At 48.7% G+C, this 20,229-nt stretch overlaps 1 protein-coding gene across 1 annotated transcript in view; it reads right to left on the bottom strand.

The window, feature by feature from the left end:
• Positions 1-20,229, bottom strand: part of LOC142261093 (uncharacterized) — a 111,880-nt gene that overhangs the window by 78,613 nt on the left and 13,038 nt on the right. The window contains exons 3-5 of the mRNA XM_075332098.1: positions 18,259-18,435; positions 18,063-18,186; positions 17,914-17,981 (exon numbers count right to left, since the gene is read on the bottom strand). Coding sequence (XP_075188213.1) covers positions 17,914-17,981; positions 18,063-18,186; positions 18,259-18,435 — 369 coding nt within the window. The remainder of the gene's footprint in view (positions 1-17,913; positions 17,982-18,062; positions 18,187-18,258; positions 18,436-20,229) is intronic.

The raw sequence follows: 20,229 nt of genomic DNA, 5'->3' as shown, positions 1-20,229 counted from the left end.
GTCTGTCGCTCTCTCTCCCTCATGTGTAGTGCGGGGTCTGTCTCTCTCTCCCCCTCATGTGTAGTGCGGGGTCTGTCACTCTCTCTCCCTCATGTGTAGTGCGGGGTCTGTCGCTCTCTCTCCCCCATGTGTAGTGCGGGGTCTGTCGCTCTCTCTCCCCCATGTGTAGTGCGGGGTCTGTCGCTCTCTCCCTCATGTGTAGTGTGGGGTCTGTCGCTCTCTCTCCCTCATGTGTAGTGCGGGGTCTGTCGCTCTCTCTCCCTCATGTGTAGTGCGGGGTCTGTCGCTCTCTCTCCCCCCCATGTGTAGTGCGGGGTCTGTCGCTCTCTCTCCCCTCCATGTGTAGTGCGGGGTCTGTCGCTCTCTCTCTCCCTCATGTGTAGTGCGGGGCCTTTCGCTCTCTCTCCCCCATGTGTAGTGCGGGGCCTGTCGCTCTCTCTCACCCATGTGTAGTGCAGGGTCTGTCGCTCTCTCTCCTCCATGTGTAGTGCGGGGTCTGTCGCTCTCTCTCCCCCATGTGTAGTGCGGGGTCTGTCGCTCTCTCTCCCCCATGTGTAGTGCGGGGTCTGTTGCTCTCTCTCCCCCATGTGTAGTGCAGGGTCTGTCGCTCTCTCTCCCCCATGTGTAGTGCAGGGTCTGTCGCTCTCTCTCCCCCATGTGTAGTGCAGTGTCTGTCGCTCTCTCTCCCTCATGTGTAGTGCGGGGTCTGTCCCTCTCTCTCCCCCATGTGTAGTGCGGGGTCTGTCGCGCTCTCTCTCCCTCATGTGTAGTGCGGGGTCTGTCGCTCTCTCTCCCCCATGTGTAGTGCGGGGTCTGTCGCTCTCTCCCCCATGTGTAGTGCGGGGTCTGTCGCTCTCTCTCCCCCATGTGTAGTGCAGGGTCTGTCGCTCTCTCTCCCCCATGTGTAGTGCAGGGTCTGTCGCTCTCTCTCCCCCCATGTGTAGTGCGGGGTCTGTCGCTCTCTCTCCCCCATGTGTAGTGCGGGGTCTGTCGCTCTCTCTCCCTCATGTGTAGTGCGGGGTCTGTCGCTCTCTCTCCCTCATGTGTAGTGCGGGGTCTGTCGCTTTCTCTCCCTCGTGTAGTGCGGGGTCTGTCGCTCTCTCTCTCCCCCATGTGTAGTGCGGGGCCTTTCGCTCTCTCTCCCCCATGTGTAGTGCGGGGCCTGTCGCTCTCTCTCCCCCATGTGTAGTGCGGGGTCTGTCGCTCTCTCTCCTCCATGTGTAGTGCGGGGTCTGTCGCTCTCTCTCCCCCATGTGTAGTGTGGGGTCTGTCGCTCTCTCTCCCCCATGTGTAGTGCAGGGTCTGTCGCTCTCTCTCCCCCATGTGTAGTGCAGGGTCTGTCGCTCTCTCTCCCCCATGTGTAGTGCAGGGTCTGTCGCTCTCTCTCCCTCATGTGTAGTGCGGGGTCTGTCCCTCTCTCTCCCCCATGTGTAGTGCGGGGTCTGTCGCGCTCTCTCTCCCTCATGTGTAGTGCGGGGTCTGTCGCTCTCTCTCCCCCATGTGTAGTGTGGGGTCTGTCGCTCTCTCTCCCCCATGTGTAGTGCAGGGTCTGTCGCTCTCTCTCCCCCATGTGTAGTGCGGGGTCTGTCGCTCTCTCTCCCTCATGTGTAGTGCGGGGTCTGTCCCTCTCTCTCCCCCATGTGTAGTGCGGGGTCTGTCGCGCTCTCTCTCCCTCATGTGTAGTGCGGGGTCTGTCGCTCTCTCTCCCCCATGTGTAGTGCGGGGTCTGTCGCTCTCTCTCCCCCATGTGTAGTGCGGGGTCTGTCGCTCTCTCTCCCTCATGTGTAGTGCGGGGTCTGTCGCTCTCTCTCCCTCATGTGTAGTGCGGGGTCTGTCGCTCTCTCTCCCTCATGTGTAGTGCGGGGTCTGTCGCTCTCTCTCCCTCATGTGCAGTGCGGGGTCTGTCGCTCTCTCTCCCTCATGTGTAGTGCGGGGTCTGTCGCTCTCTCTCCCCCATGTGTAGTGCGGGGCCTGTCGCTCTCTCTCACCCATGTGTAGTGCGGGGTCTGTCGCTCTCTCTCCCCTCCATGTGTAGTGCGGGGTCTGTCGCTCTCTCTCTCCCCCATGTGTAGTGCGGGGCCTGTCACTCTCTCTCTCCCTCATGTGTAGTGCGGGGCCTTTCGCTCTCTCTCCCCCATGTGTAGTGCGGGGCCTGTCGCTCTCTCTCACCCATGTGTAGTGCGGGGTCTGTCGCTCTCTCTCCTCCATGTGTAGTGCGGGGTCTGTCGCTCTCTCTCCCCCATGTGTAGTGTGGGGTCTGTCGCTCTCTCTCCCCCATGTGTAGTGCAGGGTCTGTTGCTCTCTCTCCCCCATGTGTAGTGCAGGGTCTGTCGCTCTCTCTCCCCCATGTGTAGTGCAGTGTCTGTCGCTCTCTCTCCCTCATGTGTAGTGCGGGGTCTGTCCCTCTCTCTCCCCCATGTGTAGTGCGGGGTCTGTCGCGCTCTCTCTCCCTCATGTGTAGTGCGGGGTCTGTCGCTCTCTCTCCCCCATGTGTAGTGTGGGGTCTGTCGCTCTCTCCCCCATGTGTAGTGCGGGGTCTGTCGCTCTCTCTCCCCCATGTGTAGTGCAGGGTCTGTCGCTCTCTCTCCCCCATGTGTAGTGCAGGGTCTGTCGCTCTCTCTCCCCCATGTGTAGTGCGGGGTCTGTCGCTCTCTCTCCCCCATGTGTAGTGCGGGGTCTGTCGCTCTCTCTCCCCCATGTGTAGTGCGGGGTCTGTCGCTCTCTCTCCCTCATGTGTAGTGCGGGGTCTGTCGCTTTCTCTCCCTCGTGTAGTGCGGGGTCTGTCGCTCTCTCTCTCCCCCATGTGTAGTGCGGGGCCTTTCGCTCTCTCTCCCCCATGTGTAGTGCGGGGCCTGTCGCTCTCTCTCCCTCATGTGTAGTGCGGGGTCTGTCGCTCTCTCTCCCTCATGTGCAGTGCGGGGTCTGTCGCTCTCTCTCCCTCATGTGTAGTGCGGGGTCTGTCGCTCTCTCTCCCTCATGTGTAGTGCGGGGTCTGTCACTCTTTCTCTCCTCCATGTGTAGTGCGGGGTCTGTCGCTCTCTCTCCCTCATGTGTAGTGCGGGGTCTGTCGCTCTCTCTCCCTCATGTGTAGTGCGGGGTCTGTCGCTCTCTCTCCCTCATGTGTAGTGCGGGGTCTGTCGCTCTCTCTCCCTCATGTGTAGTGCGGGGTCTCTCGCTCTCTCTCCCCCATGTGTAGTGCGGGGTCTGTCACTCTCTCCCTCATGTGTAGTGTGGGGTCTGTCGCTCTCTCCCTCATGTGTAGTGCGGGGTCTGTCGCTCTCTCTCCCTCATGTGTAGTGCGGGGTCTCTCGCTCTCTCTCCCCCATGTGTAGTGCGGGGTCTGTCACTCTCTCCCTCGTGTAGTGCGGGGTCTGTCACTCTCTCCCCCATGTGTAGTGCGGGGTCTGTCACTCTCTCCCTCATGTGTAGTGTGGAGTCTGCTATTACACCCACAGTGGGAGCTAATAGGGGAGAGAGTATTGTAGTGAGTAGAAGATGCCGAATGCCATGAGACTGGTGACTACGAGTAAATAATTTTTTGTTAAAAAGTCCGCGATTCCTGTATAGCAGCTGTCGAATATGAGGATGGGAAAATGGAGGCCGACTGAGAAGGAAGCGAGAGCCGCGCCCCCCGCACAGGTTCACACACACTCCGGGACCCCTCAGTGAAGGACGCGGCACCCGAACGGTCCGGCGCCCTCATTCCAGTGGACCCTGCTCGCAGCCAGTGAGACACCGATGAGCCGGGCTACAATACAGGAGACGAGGCAGAAGCCACAAACCTGCTTTATCGAAAGACAGAAGATTTTGAAATTAACAGTCGGTATAATGATAAGAGCAATAATATAAGAAGGAAGGACGGCGGGAGCCGGTGACACAGACTGCCCTGCAGCTATGGCGATAAAAAGCACAACCCCGAGAGGAATAACAATCTCTACAGACTGCGCTGCTCTACACTGGTAACCGGGCCGCACTGCTACAACTCACTAATAGAGCCAGAGCAACGCACTAATGGAGTTGGCGTCGCTATAACCAGGGCTGTGGAGTCGGTAAGCCAAACTTTCGACTCCGACTCCTCAATTTCCCTTGCACCGACTCCAACTCCCACATCTATTGCTTATATTTAAGTGAAAAATGTATTGTAGTGCAATGTGAACATCAGAGATTTAATCATTTTTATGATATAATAAGTCCTCATCAATCCTGTTTCTGTATTTTCCCTGTCTATTGTATGTACAGTACAGAGCAAAAGTTTGGACACACCTTCTCATTCAAAGTTTTCTTTATTTTCATGACTCTGAAAATTGTAGATTCACATTGAAGGCATCAAAACTATGAAGTAACACATGTGGAATGAAATACGTAACAAAAAAGTGTGAAACAACTGAAAATATGTCTTATATTCTAGGTTCTTCAAAGTAGCCACCTTTTGCTTTGATTACTGCTTTGCGCACTCTTGGCATTCTCTTGATGAGCTTCAAGAGGTAGTCACCGGAAATGGTTTTCACTTCACAGGTGTGCCCTGTCAGGTTTAATAAGTGGGATTTTTTGCCATATAAATGGGGTTGGGACCATCAGTTGTGTTGTGCAGAAGTCTGGTGTATACACAGCTGATAGTCCTACTGAATAGACTGTTAGAATTTGTATTATGGCAAGAAAAAAGCAGCCAAGTAAAGAAAAACGAGTGGCCATCATTACTTTAAGAAATGAAGGTCAGTCAGTCCAAAAAATTGGGAATACTTTGAAAGTGTCCTCAAGTGCAGTGGCAAAAACCATCAAACGCTACAAAGAAACTGGCTCACATGAGGACCGCCCCAGGAAAGGAAGACCAAGAGTTACCTCTGCTGCTGAGGATAAGTTTATCCGAGTCACCAGCCTCAGAAATCGCAAGTTAACAACAGCTCAGAATAGAGACCAGGTCAATGCCACACAGAGGTCTAGCAGCAGACACATCTCTAGAACAACTGTTAAGAGGAGACTTTGTGCAGCAGGCCTTCAAGGTAAAATAGCTGCTATGAAACCACTGCTAAGGACAGGCAACAAGCAGAAGAGACTTGTGTGGGCTAAAGAACACAAGGAATGGACTTAGACCAGTGGAAATCTGTGCTTTGGTCTGATAAGTCAAAATTTGAGATCTTTGGATCCAACCACCGTGTCTTTGTGTGATGCAGAAAATGTGAACGGATGGACTCTACATGGCTGGTTCCCATCGTGAAGCATGGAGGAGGAGGTGTGATGGTGTGGGGGTGCATTGCTGGGTGACACTGTTAGGGATTTATTCAAAATTGAAGGCATACTGAACCAGCATGCCTACCACGCCATCTTGCAGCAGCTACTATTCCATCCGGTTTGCGTTTAATTGGACCATCATTTATTTTTCAACAGGACAATGACCCCAAACACACCTCCAGGCTGTGTATGGGCTATTTAACTAAGAAGGAGAGTGATGGGATGCTACGCCAGATGACCTGGCTTCCACAGTCACCAGACCTGAACCCAAATCGAGATGTTTTGGGGTGAGCTGGACCGCAGAGTGAAGGCAAAAGGGCAGCAAGTGCTAAGCATCTCTGGGAACTCCTTCAAGACTGTTGGAAAACCATTTCCGGTGACTACCTCTTGAAGTTCATCAAGAGAATGTCAAGAGTGTGTAAAGCAGTAATCAAAGCAAAAGGTGGCTACTTTGAAGAACCTAGAATATAAGACATATTTTCAGTTAACACTTTTTTGTTAAGTATTTCATTCTACATGTGTTAATCCATAGTTTTGATGCCTTCAATGTGAATCTACAATTATCAGAGTCATGAAAATAAAGAAAACTCTTTGAATGAGGTGTGTTCAAACTTTTGGTCTGTACTGTATATTGTATAGACGCTATCCTCCCAAAAGTACATGAGCTCATAGAAAAAACAAAGAAGCATCCAGCATACAGAAAGAACATACAGTATACAGGACTATCGATTTATGCAGTTCATTGAAAGTTTAACCCCTTAACGACCCATGACGTACTGGGTACGTTATGGTGATATGGTGCTTAACGACCCATGACGTACCCAGTACGTCATGGCGAAATCGCAGCCCCGGTGAGTGCAATCGGTTTACAGAAACCTTACATTCGGGGAGGAGGGGACCTCTGCCTGACCTCAGGAGGGGTGGTGCCTCCTCTCCGGACCTATGGAGGTTGTGAGTGGCTGATTAACACCGCTCAGCCAATCACAGCCACTGTAATGTTTCAGCCATTGAAAATGGCTGAAACATTGAAATCCAGCCCTGATCAGTGCAGCTGTAGCACCGATCATTGACTGGAGCTGGGTGATCGGTGCTTTACCCGCCCCCAGCTCTGATTGGAGAGATCGGCCTTGTGACCGATCTCTCCAATCACCGTGGATCTGCAGCCAGTGACCACTCCCCTCCGCTTTACTCCGTCCGTGGAAGCCAAGGGGAGCGATCCCAGCAAGTGCCCTGGCAAGCCCCTGCCCCCGATCCCCTGCCACCGCTGCCGATCTCCTCTATCTGCTGCAGCCACCTCCATATGCCACCACTCTCCCCCATGAGCCGCTGCCCCCCTCCGTGAGCTGCTGCCCCCTCCACCATCTCCCACCCTCCCCGATCTGCTGCTCACTCTCCACCATCTCACCCTGCGCGATCTGCTGCCCGCTGTCCACAATCTCACCTTCCCGATCTGCTGCCCGCTCTCCACCATCTCACCTTCCCGATCTGCTGCCCACTCTCCACCATCTCACCTTCCCGATCTGCTGCCCACTCTCCACCATCTCACCTTCCCGATCTACTACCCCTCTCGCCCATCCTCATCTGCTGTGCTGCCAGCTCTCTCCCATCTCACCCTCCCCGATCTGCTGCCCGCTCTCCCTCATCAGCTGCTGCCCCCCTCCTTGATCTGCTGCCCGCTCTCTTCCATCCTCTTCATCTGATTCCCCCTCCCCACTACTCACCCTCCCCGATCTGCTGCCCCCTCCACCACGTCTCACCCTGATCTGCTGCCCGCCCTCTCCCATTCTCCACCGCTCCTCCATCCGCCGCGCTCTCTCCCATCCTCCGCCGCGCCCTCTCCCATCCTCGATCCATCTTTTTTTCCATCCCACCTAGTCCCCTCCTTTATGCAGCACATCCGTGCGTGCATCCTGATTTTTTTTCCTGTAAACTAAGAAAGAAATACAAATAAACTTAGTTTAGGGCCAGTAAAATTATACTGTAGTAAATCGGCAACTACAATATTTTTTACTGAATATTGTAAGGGTCAGCCCAGAGCCACACGTGAGAGCAATGCACGAGTCTCACATCGCATCATCCGGCACGGTCGCTCTCTTCCAGACAGGAGTGTGCGGCTGTGCCAGATGATGCGATGCAAGATTTGTGCATCGCTCACATGTGGCACTTGCCTTAGTGTCAGTTGCAGGCGCTCATTATTTTATTTTTTTTTTTACGTCCGTATTTTTTATTTCACCAAACTAATTTTTTTGTATGAGGGGGGGGGGGTCTAGTTTCCAAAATGGGGGTCACATGTGGGGGAGCTCCATTGTTTAGGCACCTCAGGGGGGTCTCCAAATGCAACATGGCGTCCGCTAATAATTCCAACCAATTTTGCTGTGAAATGGCGCTCCTTCTCTTCTGAGCCCAGCCGTGCGCCCAAACAATTGATTTCCACCACATATGAGGTACTGTGTGCGCAGGAGAAATTGCACAATACGTTTTATGTTGCATTTTTTCCTGATACCCTTGTGGAAAAAAAAAGCTACCTGGTAAAAAAAAAAATAAATAATAATTTTCACGGCTTAACAAAGTTTTGTGACGCCTCCAGGGGTTCAAAGTGCTCACTAAACCTCTAGATAAATTCCATGAGGGGTCTAGTTAATACATCCGCTAATGTATTCCAGACAATTTTGCTTTCAAAAAAATCAAGTGATTTCCACCACATATGAGATATTGGTGGACTCAGGAAAAATTGCACAATTAATTTCATGGTGCATTTTTTCCTGATACCCTTGTGAAAATGCTAAATTTTATGGCTACAGTAACATGTGTAAAAAAAGTAAAAATTTTCATTTTTTCCTTTTACATTGGTTTGGTTGCTGTGAAGCTCCTAAAGGGTTAATAAACTTCTTAGATGTGGTTTTGAGCAGAGTGAGGGGTGCAGATTTTAGAATGGGGTCACTTTTGGGTATTTTCTGTCGCCTAGGTTTCTCAAATCACTCCAAAATGTGATGTGGTACTTAAAAAATGTTTTTTTAAATTTTGTTGGAAAAAATGAGAAATTGCTGATGAACTTTGACCCCTTCTAACTTCCTAACGAAAAAAAAATTTGTTTCAAAAATTGAGCTGGTGTAAAGTAGACAAGTGGGAAATGTTATTTAGTAACTATTTTGTGTGACATATCTCAGATTTATGGGCATAAAATTTTCAAATTTTGAAAATTACGAAATTTTCAAAATTTTCACAAAAACGCAAAAAACATATTGGCCTAAATTTACCACTGACATGAAGCACAATATGTCCCGAAAAAACAATGTCAGAATCGCCAGGATCCGTTGAAGCGTTCCAGAGTTATAACCTGTCAAAGTGACACTGGTAAAAATTGCAAAAAATTGCCGGGTCTTTAACCCCTTCACGACCTTGGACGGATCTATCCGTCATGGAGCGTGTCACGTTAAGCCCCACCCCTGCCGCGGGCAGGCGGCGGCGGTCAGCACACATATCAGCTGTTTTCAACAGCTGACATGTGTGCCTGCATGTTACGAGTGAAATTGCTTCCACTCGCAACATTTAACCCCTTAAATCTCGCTGCCAAAGTCTGGCAGCGAGATCTATATGCGCGCGGTCATGATTTTTACTTACTGCCGCCCCCACCGGAAGTCACGTGCCTTTTGGTGGTTGCCATGGTAGCACAGGGTCATGTGATGACTCCTGCAGCTATGAAGTTTCACTTTTGTTTTCACCCGGCCCGGAGGCCAGGGAAGCAGAAGTGACTTTATCTGCTGTTTACAGCTGTATAGCTGTGATCAGCAGATAGATCAGAGCGATCGGCAATACCCTGAAATAGCTGTCTGTGGATGGATACCTGGCCTGGGTATTTCCCGTGTCATACCTTTAAACTTGTCAAAAAGTTGGATATTGAATAAAAGGGCCACTTAATATGGTGGTTATGGTGGTCTCCTAAAAAGAGCCGCTCCTTGGCTAGGTCCTTCCCGGAGGGATATCTGGCTAGTTTCTGTGTCGAGACTCCTAACAGAGGCTCCACAGACTTTCTTGATTTGAATTATTGGGCAAGTTGTATTTTAGCGGATTTTTTTTTTATTATTGATCAACAACGATGTTCTCAATCAGCCCAAAAGACTCAAATATCAAAGCTTAATATTTGTGGAAGTTGGAGTGGTTTTTTTTTTTAGATTTGGCTATCTTAGGAGGATATGTGTTTGTGCAGGAAACTATTACTGTGCAGGATTATTAGGCAACCTAATAAAAACCAAATCTATATCCATCTCACTTGTTTATATTCACCAGTTAAACCAATATAACAAAATTTAGAAACAAGCATTTCTGACATGCAAAAACAAAGCCCCCAAAAATTAGTGACCAATATAGCCCCCTTTCTTTCTGATGACACTCAGCAGCCGACCATCTATTGAGTCTGTCAGTTGCTTGAGCTGTTTACGATCACCATTGCGTGCAGCAGCAGCCACCACAGCCTCCAGACACTGTTCCCAAAGGTGGACTGTTTTTCCCTCCCTGTAGAGCTCACATTTTATGAGGGACCACAGGTTCTCTATGGGGTTTAGATCAGGTGAGCAAGGGGGCCATGTCATTATTTTTTCATCTTTTAGACCTTTACTGGCCAGCCACGCTGTTGAGTAGTTGGATGCATGTGATGGAGCATTGTCCTGCATGAAAAGCATGTTTTTTTTGAATGATACCGACTTCTTCCTGTACTACTGCTTGAAGAAGTTGTCTTCCAGAAACTAGCAGTAGGTCTGGGAGTTGAGCTTCACTCCATCCTCAACCCGAAAAGGTCCCTCAAGTTGATCTTTGATGATACCAGCCCATACCAGTACCCCACCTCCACGTTGCTGGCGTCTGAGTCGGAGTGGAGCTCTCTGCCCTTTACTGATCCAGCCTCTGGCCCATCCATCTGACCATCAAGAGTCACTCATTTCAACACTCCATAAAACCTTTGAAAAATCAGTCTTAACATATTTCTTGGCCCAGTCTTGACGTTTTATCTTATGTTTCTTGTTCAGAGGTGGTGGTTTTTCAGCCTTCCTTACCTTGGCCATGTCCCTGAGTATGGCACACCTTGTGCTTTTTGATACTCCAGTAACATTGCAGCTCTGAAATATGGCCAAACTGGTGACAAATGACATCTTGGCAGCTTCACGCTTGATTTTCTTCAATTCATGGGCAGTTATTTTGGCCTTTTATGGCCAACACGCTTCTTGCGATTGTTCGGTGATCACGCTTCAAAAGTTTGGCAATTTCAAGACTGCTGCATCCCTCTGCAAGACATCTCACAATTTTGGACTTTTCAGAACCCGGCAAATCTCTCTTCTGAGCCATTTGGCCAAAGGAAAGGAAGTTGCCTAATAATTAAGCACACCTTATAGAGGGTGTTGATGTCATTACACTACACCCCTCCTCATTACAGAGATGCACATCACATGATTTACTTAATTGGTAGTTGGCTCTCAGCCTATACAGCTTGGAGTAGGACGACATGTATAAAAAGTGTCATGTGATCTAAATACTCATTTGCCTAATAATTCTGCACACAGTGTATGCTTTAAGAAGTAATTACCTTAATCTTGTTCTCCTGTTCACTCTAGCAGTTCTGACATGAGTGCGGCCTTCCTTCTGAGTGTGGTTACTTTTTACCCTTGCCTGTAGAGGAGGAGCTTCACTGGTGCTCAAGTGCAGCACAGACTTATCTCAGCGAAGACAAAGCCTAGATCCTGAGGCAACATACATTCACACATTGTTTTTGCGGATCCGTTTTTTGCAGTGAAATGCAGTGACTCTGGGCATCCCAGCAAAGTCAATGGGTTTCAAGATATGACATTCAGACACAGTTTTGTGAAAATGTATTTTTGGGCTCAAAAGCAGATCCTCACAAAGAATGAGCAGTCAGTTTGTGGCGTTTTTCTAATCTGCTTTTGCTATTGAAAGCATTATCTATGAGCTCAGAAACCTTTCAGATGATGCGTTTTTTTTAAAAACCTGATCTGCTTTTGCAGCTGAAAAACGTATCCTCAAAAAACGCAGCAAAAACGCTGTGTGTGAATGTAGCCTTAGATCAGGAATAGAACAGCCATTTATAGGACTTTTCATAACTTTCCCAAATTCATATGAAAAAGTATTCTGCACATTCTGCATTGAACTACTGTCCCCAATGTATTATATATTTTTAGGAGTCGGAGTCGCTCCATTTTATACCGACTCCACAACTCCGGCTATAACTCAGTAACGGAGCCGGCGCTGCACTCTGGACAGAGGAGCACCACGGTCACACGCGCAGCACTGCAGCGATGAGGAGGAGGAAGTCGCTACTTCTACTTGTCTCGATGGAGCTGAGCTGACTTTGTTCTGTTCTATTCCTTGAGGCTGAGGTTTCCGTCCGTTTCTGGGACAGGCGGGTTCCCGCTTCCTATGCTGAGCGGTCACTGGTCCCCCCGCACTCAGTTTGTTTCGCTCTATGGCCCTTCCTCTCTCACACGGTCCTGCTGTCGATGCTCCAGTAGCGGTGCAGTGTTCTGCCTCTCGGCTGCTGATCCGAACCATCCCACAATCCCAAACTCCCGGTCCTGTCAGACTTCACCACAGGCAGCTGCTCCTCTCCTCACAACATACCGCCTAAACCACCACACACAGACTGCGGGGGGAGGACGAGTCCAAGAGCCACAGATCAGAGGGGGGAGGTTGTCTACTCAACCACAATCTAATTAAGTCCTTTACAGGAGCGGAGCCGCGCGTGCGCAGCCATCAAGTTTATAATTTCATAGTGTTTAAAGGGAACCTGTCACCAAATTTAGATTATCACCACCGGTGAGCTCTTTTATAAAACATTATGAAATGCAGTATATAAGAGCCCAGGCTGCGCTTTATAACATAAAAAAATACACTTATAATACTCACTTAGAGAGTGGTCCGGTTTGATGGGTGTCGCTGCTCTCCGGTCCGGTGCCTCCTCTCCTGCGATCTCCATCCTCCTTATACCAAGCCTAGTGTGGATGACGTGTCTGCGTCATCCACACAGGCAGACACTGTAATCCTGTGCAGGTGCAGTTTGATCTGCCCAAGTGACAGCAGATCAAAGTGTGCCTGCGTAGGAAGAAGGAAAGGTTAAAACCGGTCGTGCATGCGCACTACAATAGTTTGATCTGCCCTGAGCAGGACTTCAATGCAGGCTACTAGTGATGTAGGACACGTCATGCACATGGCCTGAGAAGAAGGAGGACAGCGAGAGGAGGCGCCGCACCGGAAAGAGGAGGTGCTGGACCGGAGAGCAGCGACACGCATCGGACTGGACTGTCCCCTAGGTTAAGTGTTTTTTTCATTATACAGCGCGGCCTGGGCACTTATATACAGTATTCTGGAATGCTGTATATAAGAGCTCAGTAGTGGTGTCCGCAGCTTACAGTCGCCAAATCGGGTGAGAGGTTCCCTTTAAGGTTGAAGGTAGACTTAAGTCCATCAAGTTCAACCCATGACCTAACCGACCATGTTAACTCAGAGAAAGGCAAAATAAAAAAAAAAAAAAAACAAAAAAAAAAAAACCCGCATGGGACAGACAGTAAGTGCCAAATTAGGGGGAATAATTCCTTCCCGATTCCACATACGGCAATCACTGAATCTACTGCACATAACCAGTAATATTACAGTTTTCAAGACAAGGAAGTCATGCAGACCTCTCTTCAATTTTAGTAGTGAATCCACCATTACACCATCATGTGGCAGAGACTTCCCTAGTGTCACTGCTCTTACAGTAAAGAATCTGCGTCTGTGATTATGATTAAACCTTCTTTCCTGTAACCGTAGTGGACGCCTCCTGGTCCCTGTTACAGCCTATGTGTTTATTAGAGAGCTCTGTACTGTCCCCTCATATTTGTACATTGTAATAAGATCACCCCCTACAAAAGCCTTCGCTTTTCCAGACTGAACACCCCCAGTTTAATAACCTGTCTTCTGCACCCCCCATTCCTGTAATAGTCTTGGTCGCTCTTCTCTGCAGCCGCTCTGGTTCAGCTCTGTTCTTAAACACCGGAGACCACAATTGTCCCCAGTATCCTCAGTGCGGTCGCACTAGTGACCTGTATAGGGGCAACACTAGGATCTTCTCATGAGCATCTTAACCCCTTCACCCCCAGTCTGTTTTCACCTTGATGACCCGGACATTTTTTGCAATTCTGACCAGTGGCACTTTATGAGGTTATAACTCTGGAACGCTTCAACGGATCCCGGTGATTCTGAGACTGTTTTTTTCGTGACATATTGGTCTTCATGTTAGGAATAAATTTAAGAATATTTTTTGCATTTGTCAAAAAAAATGGAAATTTGGCGAAAATTTTGAAAATTATGCAATTTTTAAAGTTTGAAGTTTTATGCTCTTAAACCAGCGAGACATATGAAAAAATATTAAACAACATTTCCCACATGTCTGCTTTACATCAGAACAATTTTGGAAGAAAAAAAAAAAATTATAAAAAGGAAGTTATAGGGGTTCAACGTGTATGAGCAATTTTACAACAAAATTAACAAAACCAATTTTATTTTTTAGGGACCAAATCACATTTGAAGTGATTTTGAGAGGCCTACGTGACACAAATCACCCAAAAGTGACACCATTCCAAAAACGGCCCCCCCTCAGGCTACTCAAAACCACATTCAAGAAGGCTATTAACACTTCAGGTGCTTCACAGGAACTAGAGCAAAATGGAAGGAAAAAAAAAAAATGAACATTTTACTTTTTGCAACAAAAATGGTAATTTAGCCTCAAATACTGCACATTCATAAGGGTAGCAGGATTAAATGGACGCAAAATGTGTTGGACAATTTATTCTGAGCATGCAGATACCTCATATGTGGCGAAAAACCACTGTTTGGGCGCACGGCAGGACTCAGAATAGAAGTCATTTGACTTATTGAAAGAAAATTAGCTGGAATCGTTAGCAGCACCATGTTGCGTTTGGAGAGACCCTGATATGCCGAAACAGTGGAGCTCCCCCACATGTGACCCCATTTTGGAAACTAGACCCCCCATGGCATAAATCTAGATGAGTAATGAGTACATTGAACCCTCACGTGCTTCATACATGGAGCCATAAAAACAAAAAGTACTTTTTTCCCCACAAAAATGTTATTTTAGGCTGACTTTTTTAATTTTTTACAGGGGTAACAGGATAAAATGGACAGCAGAAGTTGTTGGGCAATTTGTCCTGAGTACGCTATTACCGCATATGTGGCAGAAAACCACTGTTTGGGCGCACGGCAGAGCTCCGAAGGAAAGGAGCATCATTTGACTTTTTGGCTATGTGCGCACGTTGCGTAAATACATGCAGTTACGCTGCGCTTTGTAGCGCAGCGTAACTGCATGCGTCCTGCGTCCCCTGCACAGTCTATGGAGATTGTGCAGGGGCCGTGCGCACGTGGCATTTTAGAGCGCAGCGCTTCGGCTACTGCCGAAGCGCTGTGCAAAAAGAAGTGACATGTCACTTCTTCCGTGCGCTTTGCCGGCAGCCCCTGCTCTGTCTATGGCAGGAGCTGCAGGCAGAGCGCATGGAATCGGCTTCACTACGGACATTTCTGCAGCGATTTAAAGCGCACATGTGCTCTTCAGATCGCTGCAGAAATTTCTGCAGTGAACTGTACGCAACGTGCGCACATAGCCTTTGAACGGAAAATTAGCTGGTGCGGCTGACGATTCTATGTTGTGTTGGAGAGCCCCTGATGTGCCAAAACAGTGGACCTCCCCCACATGTGACCCCATTTTGGAAACTAGAACCCCATGGCATAAAAAAACAAAATCAGGACGCAGGTTTGTATGTGCTGCAAAAAGTGGGGGGACTAGGTGGGATGGAAAAAAAAGCCCTGTCCAAAGTAGAGTATGGCTGCAGGACGCTTGCTGATCAGTTACCTAATGGTTTAAGTTTTGTTTTTTGTTTTAATTTGGAGTGCACAAAAGAAAAGAACAAAAAAACAAAGAACTCGAGCAATTAAGTACCTGATCAGCCAATTACGTAGCTGAACAGTGCTTGGTGGCAAGCAGGCGGGGGTGGAGAAGGAGTGGGAGGTGAGATAGAAAAGAGCCACGAACAATACTTACGGGATGGATCAGAACAGCAGCAAGATCACAGGAGAGATGGAGGCAGATCAATGACGCAGCAGATGGGGGGGCAGCGGCGAATGGAGGGGTGGCGGATGGAAGAGTGCGCAGTGGATGGGAGATGTCAAAGCGGATGGAGGGGCGGCGGATATAAGAGGGCGCAGCGGTGGAGGTTGGGAGTGGGGTTGGGGGTTTATTGGGGATAGCTACCTTACAGGATGGAACTAGGCAGCAGGATCACAGCAGATGAAGAGGGCAATGGATCAGGGAGGGCGAGAGGTGGGCACGTGCAAGGATCACTCTCCTCAGCTTCCACGGACGGAATGAAGCTGAGGGGAGCGGTCACGTACAGGTCAACAGCCTCAGATTCACGGTGATAGGAGAGATCGGTAACAACGCTGGTCTCTCCAATCAGAGCTGAGGGCTGGTGAAAAAGAGGTCACCCAGCTCCAGCCAATGATCAGTGCTATAGCTGCACTGATCATGGCTGGATTTCAATGTTTCAGCCATTTTCAATGGCTGAAACATTAGTGGTTGTGATTGGCTGAGCGGCATGCCACTCAGCCAATCACAGCCTCCGTAGGTTAATGATCTTGTAGGGGGTAGTGAGTAGAATTTCAATATTTGCAGATGATACTAAACTCTGCAAGGTAATTAACCCTTTAGCGACCCATGACATACTGGGCACGTCATGGTGAAATTGCAGCACCGGAGCCCGGGCTCTCGCTCACCCTGACTGTAGTGGGAAAACAAGTGGAGGTGTTGGGGCTGGAGACTTGTGTGAGAACACTTGCCACAGTGACTGAGGAAGAAGCAGCAGACACGGAAGTGGCGGCCGGTGGTTTGCAAGGCCCCTCTAGGCCATGTTATAGCTCAGTAACATTCCCAGAATAACTCCTGTTGGTCGTGCATGTGCAGATTCATTCAGGTAGTAGTCAAATTATTGGAATTTCTGCTTCTACTGATGCAAGTAGCAATTCTAAAAGTCAAAAATGGCCCTTTAACGAGCCTTTTCATAGGACTTAAGGCCCCGTCACACACAGAGATAAATCTTTGGCAGATCTGTGGTTGCAGTGAAATCATGGACATATTGTTCCATTTGTACTCAGCCACAAACCTGGCACTGATTGTCCAAAATTTCACTGCAACCACAGATCTGCCACAGATTTCTGTGTGTGACAGGCCCTTTAGGCTTTATGCCAGATCAGAACCTCAATTTGCAGACACGGTGTTTCGGGGTGATTGCACTAGAGCTCGTCTCCTTCCTCCCTGAAGGGACAATTTGCATATTCCCCAAAGGAGCTCTGCAGCTATAAGAATCCTCACTGGCAGATTGTTTTGTCAGGTCTCCGAAAGGAGAAAAGTTTTCCCTTTAGATGTCTCTACTGACTTGTGTTTTGTTTTTTTACAAAGTTGGCAGATAATCTAGGTTGGGTCATTCTTTGCAATCTCAAAAAAAGGCCCAGGCTAGGCAACCCTTCCTACGAACTGCAGACCCATGACTGCTGCTGGCCACAGTCAGAGTTGCGGCTGAGAATGAAATGCTTGGCGTAGTTGCATCACTACGTGTTTGTTCGAGTAGTGGCAACGTAATCTCGTCTTCCTCCTCTGCTGAGCTACTCAGCTGCATGCCTCTGGATTCACAACAAGTGGGATCTACAACCTTATCGTCATCCTCTCAGTTGTCCCATTCCTCACCCAGTCATCCTCCTCCTTTTCCGGCCTCCACAGTACAATACACTTGCGCCTCGGGTATCGGTGTCTCCTCCACCCCTGAGGGTTAACGTCTGTTAATGAGGGTCTGGATCCTGCTCAGACCCTACTTTGTCCAGATTCGGATCCAATTGACATAGATTTTGAGTATCAATGCAGATGCTTTTTTCCTCTCGAGTCTGGGAATCTTTGGAGCAGACCTCTGATACTCATGGGATAGAATGTGTGAATATCTCTGAAGACAAACACATCTGTGGCTCCCCACAGTGATCGGGCGGTTGAAGAGTTGTAACATCCAGGAAACAAGAGTATCTGGGGTGCTACCTCTGAAGACTGTACTATGTGCGATGAAGAGAGGCCATTTGACGCAGCGCTTAACATCCACTGTAGCACATACTCCTTCTGGCCCTCACCTATAAGTTATACCGCTGTGCTGCTGCCAAAGAAAGGGAGTGGAGCAGCCATCCAGTAACGGAAGCCGGCAGCTGTCTTTGGGTAGGACATGCCAGTGTTTGTTCAGTAGAGCTTTCAGAAATATTAGCACCTACCCTACATACACCCGCCTATTCCCCCTTCCACCACAATCGTGGTATTAACTACTCATGTTTGATGTACCTTTCCCTTCTTTTAACAAGCTGTTTCACAACCCGAGGCCCACACCTGTGTCACCTATCACTAAATTAACAATCAGTATTTAGAATAATTGCCATTTCATTATCTAAAATTTAGATGATGAAATGGCAATTTTTGGTGATCCTGCCGTCTCCACCGCTCTCATTACACAAGAATGAAACATCTAATACTGGAGGAGAAAACAAGACTGAACACAAGGAGGTCACAGCCGTCTACACCTCATAGGGGAGATCTCCATCTACCTGAGGATCCTGTGGAGGAGGAGGAGGAGCGGGACATCTCTCTGGGGTCGTCCTCGTACTGGAGAGACCTGCATGAGACACAGACAGGACGGACATCATTATTACATACAGATAATTATAGGCCGGGTGTATTCAGTCCTGTCTATTACCTGGTGATGTGCGGGGCTGGTGTTCCTCCATCATCACCTCCTTGTACCGCTCCTTGTGTCCTTCTAGATACTCCCACTCTTCCATGGAGAGATAGACCGTGACGTCCTGACACCTTATAGGAACCTGACAACAAATGATACCATCATCACCCAGAATCCTCCAGTGCCGTCCTGTATAATGTCCCAGCAGTGTCACCTCTCCAGTCAGCAGCTCCATCATCTTGTTGGTGAAATATAACACCTTATGGTCATTGATTTCCTCATGTATCCGGGGGTGAGGTGGAGGCCCCGGGATTGGGCTGAGGATTCCTCCCAGTCCTTCAGACAAAGAAGCCTGACAGCGATCACTAGAGGTCTTCACTACTGTGTAATCCTGAGCGAGGAGACATTATTAATATCACTACAGACATTTCCAGAGTCCATCACCTCCCCGGTCATATCCTCTGTTATTCCCATAGATAATGATGTAATGTGATGACATCAGAGCCTCTCACCTCCCCGGTCATATAATCTGTAAGGGCTCATTCACATGACCGTTCAGTTTGTCCTGGTCAGTTCCTGTTTTTTTGCGGACCCACGGACAGGACCATCTTTTTAATGTCTTTTGTGTAGGATCGGATGGGACACGGAAGAACTTCCGTATGCATCTGATCCTACAAAAAAACCACATCGGATGCTGTATGTCCGCTCCGTTATTATGGAACATGTCCTGTTTTGTTCCGCAATAACGGACCGTGACTCAATACAAGTCAATGGGCTTCCAAAATCCTTGGAAGCCGCACGGAAGCACTTCCGTGTGACCTTCGTCGGGTGCCCGTGCAGTCTGTGTCCTGCTCCCTGCCAGCCCCGCGGCTGCCCGCACTGCAGTATCAGCAGCTTCTCACACTGAGCATCCGCGAGGATGACGAGCGCTGCTGTCAGGAGGTTAGATGAGATCATTACCTGCTGTGACGATCTCCTATCCTCCTGACGTCAGCGCTGTCACTGCCTTCCATTGCCCGCCGCGTTCTCACATCAAGTCTCGCGGGTGGCCTGAGCCTGACTAGCGGTGACGTCACGATCTCCCGCGATTCTTCGCTGTGAACGTGGAGGGCATAGAAGTCAGTGACAGCGCTGACGTCAGGAGAGCAGGAGATCGTCACAGCAGGTAATGATCTCATCTAACCTCCTGACAGCAGCACTCATCCCCTGCAGTAAACTGGGCTGACCTATTGAGGTTAGCTCAGGTCACTGCATTACTCTCCCAGCCAATGGGGAACATGCTGTTCTTCATTGACTGGGACAGTGACTATGGTATGGATTGTCGTGGGACCCCCTTATTGGATTACGCCGAACCCGGATTTGATTGTTCTTTTCAATAAATTGGTGAAAGAGGGAAATGTGGCAAGTGTTTTTTTCAAATAAAACTTTTTTTGTCTATTTTTTATTACTGACTAGGTTCGTGGTGTCAGGTATCTAATAGACACGTGACATCACTAATGCCAGGTGACATTACACATCTGACATCAACCCCATATATTACCCCATTTGCCACTTAACAAGGGCAATAGGATGAGTTGGGGCAAAGCACCAGGATTGGCACGTCTAATGGATGCGCCACTTCTGGAGTGGCTGTGGTCTTCTATTTTTAGGCTGGGAAGTGTCCAATAACAGTGGACCTCCCTAGTCTGAGAATACCAGACCACAGCTGTCCGCTTTACCTTGGCTGGTGATCCAATTTGGGGGGGGACCCCGTGTTTTTGGTTTTAAATTATTTATTTATTATTTAATTTAAAATAACAGCGTGGGGTGCCCTCTGTTTTGGATTACCAGCCAAGGTGAAGCTGCCAGCTGTGGTTTGCAGGCTGCAGCCATCTGCTTTACCCTAGCTGGCTACAAAAGATAGGGGGGACCCCACGTCATTTTTTTATTATATATTTTTTGGGCAACTACAAGGCTAAGCACCCTTTAGTGCCACATGAAAGTCACAAAAAGGGTGCCAGCTTAGAATATGCAGGGGGGTGGGACATTATATATGTCTTTCTCATCTATCTCTATACATTCACCCCCCTCTGTCTCTATATCTATTCACCTCTATATCTACTCATCTATTTACCTTTCTTTCTGCTTCAGTTTTTTGCGGTCCGCAAAAAAAAAATGGAAGGCATACGGATGGCACACGGACCTA

Source organism: Anomaloglossus baeobatrachus, chromosome 1 (genome assembly GCF_048569485.1).
Source record: "Anomaloglossus baeobatrachus isolate aAnoBae1 chromosome 1, aAnoBae1.hap1, whole genome shotgun sequence".
Classification (NCBI taxonomy): domain Eukaryota; kingdom Metazoa; phylum Chordata; class Amphibia; order Anura; family Aromobatidae; genus Anomaloglossus; species Anomaloglossus baeobatrachus.
This window is presented reverse-complemented; position numbering and strand designations above follow the sequence as displayed.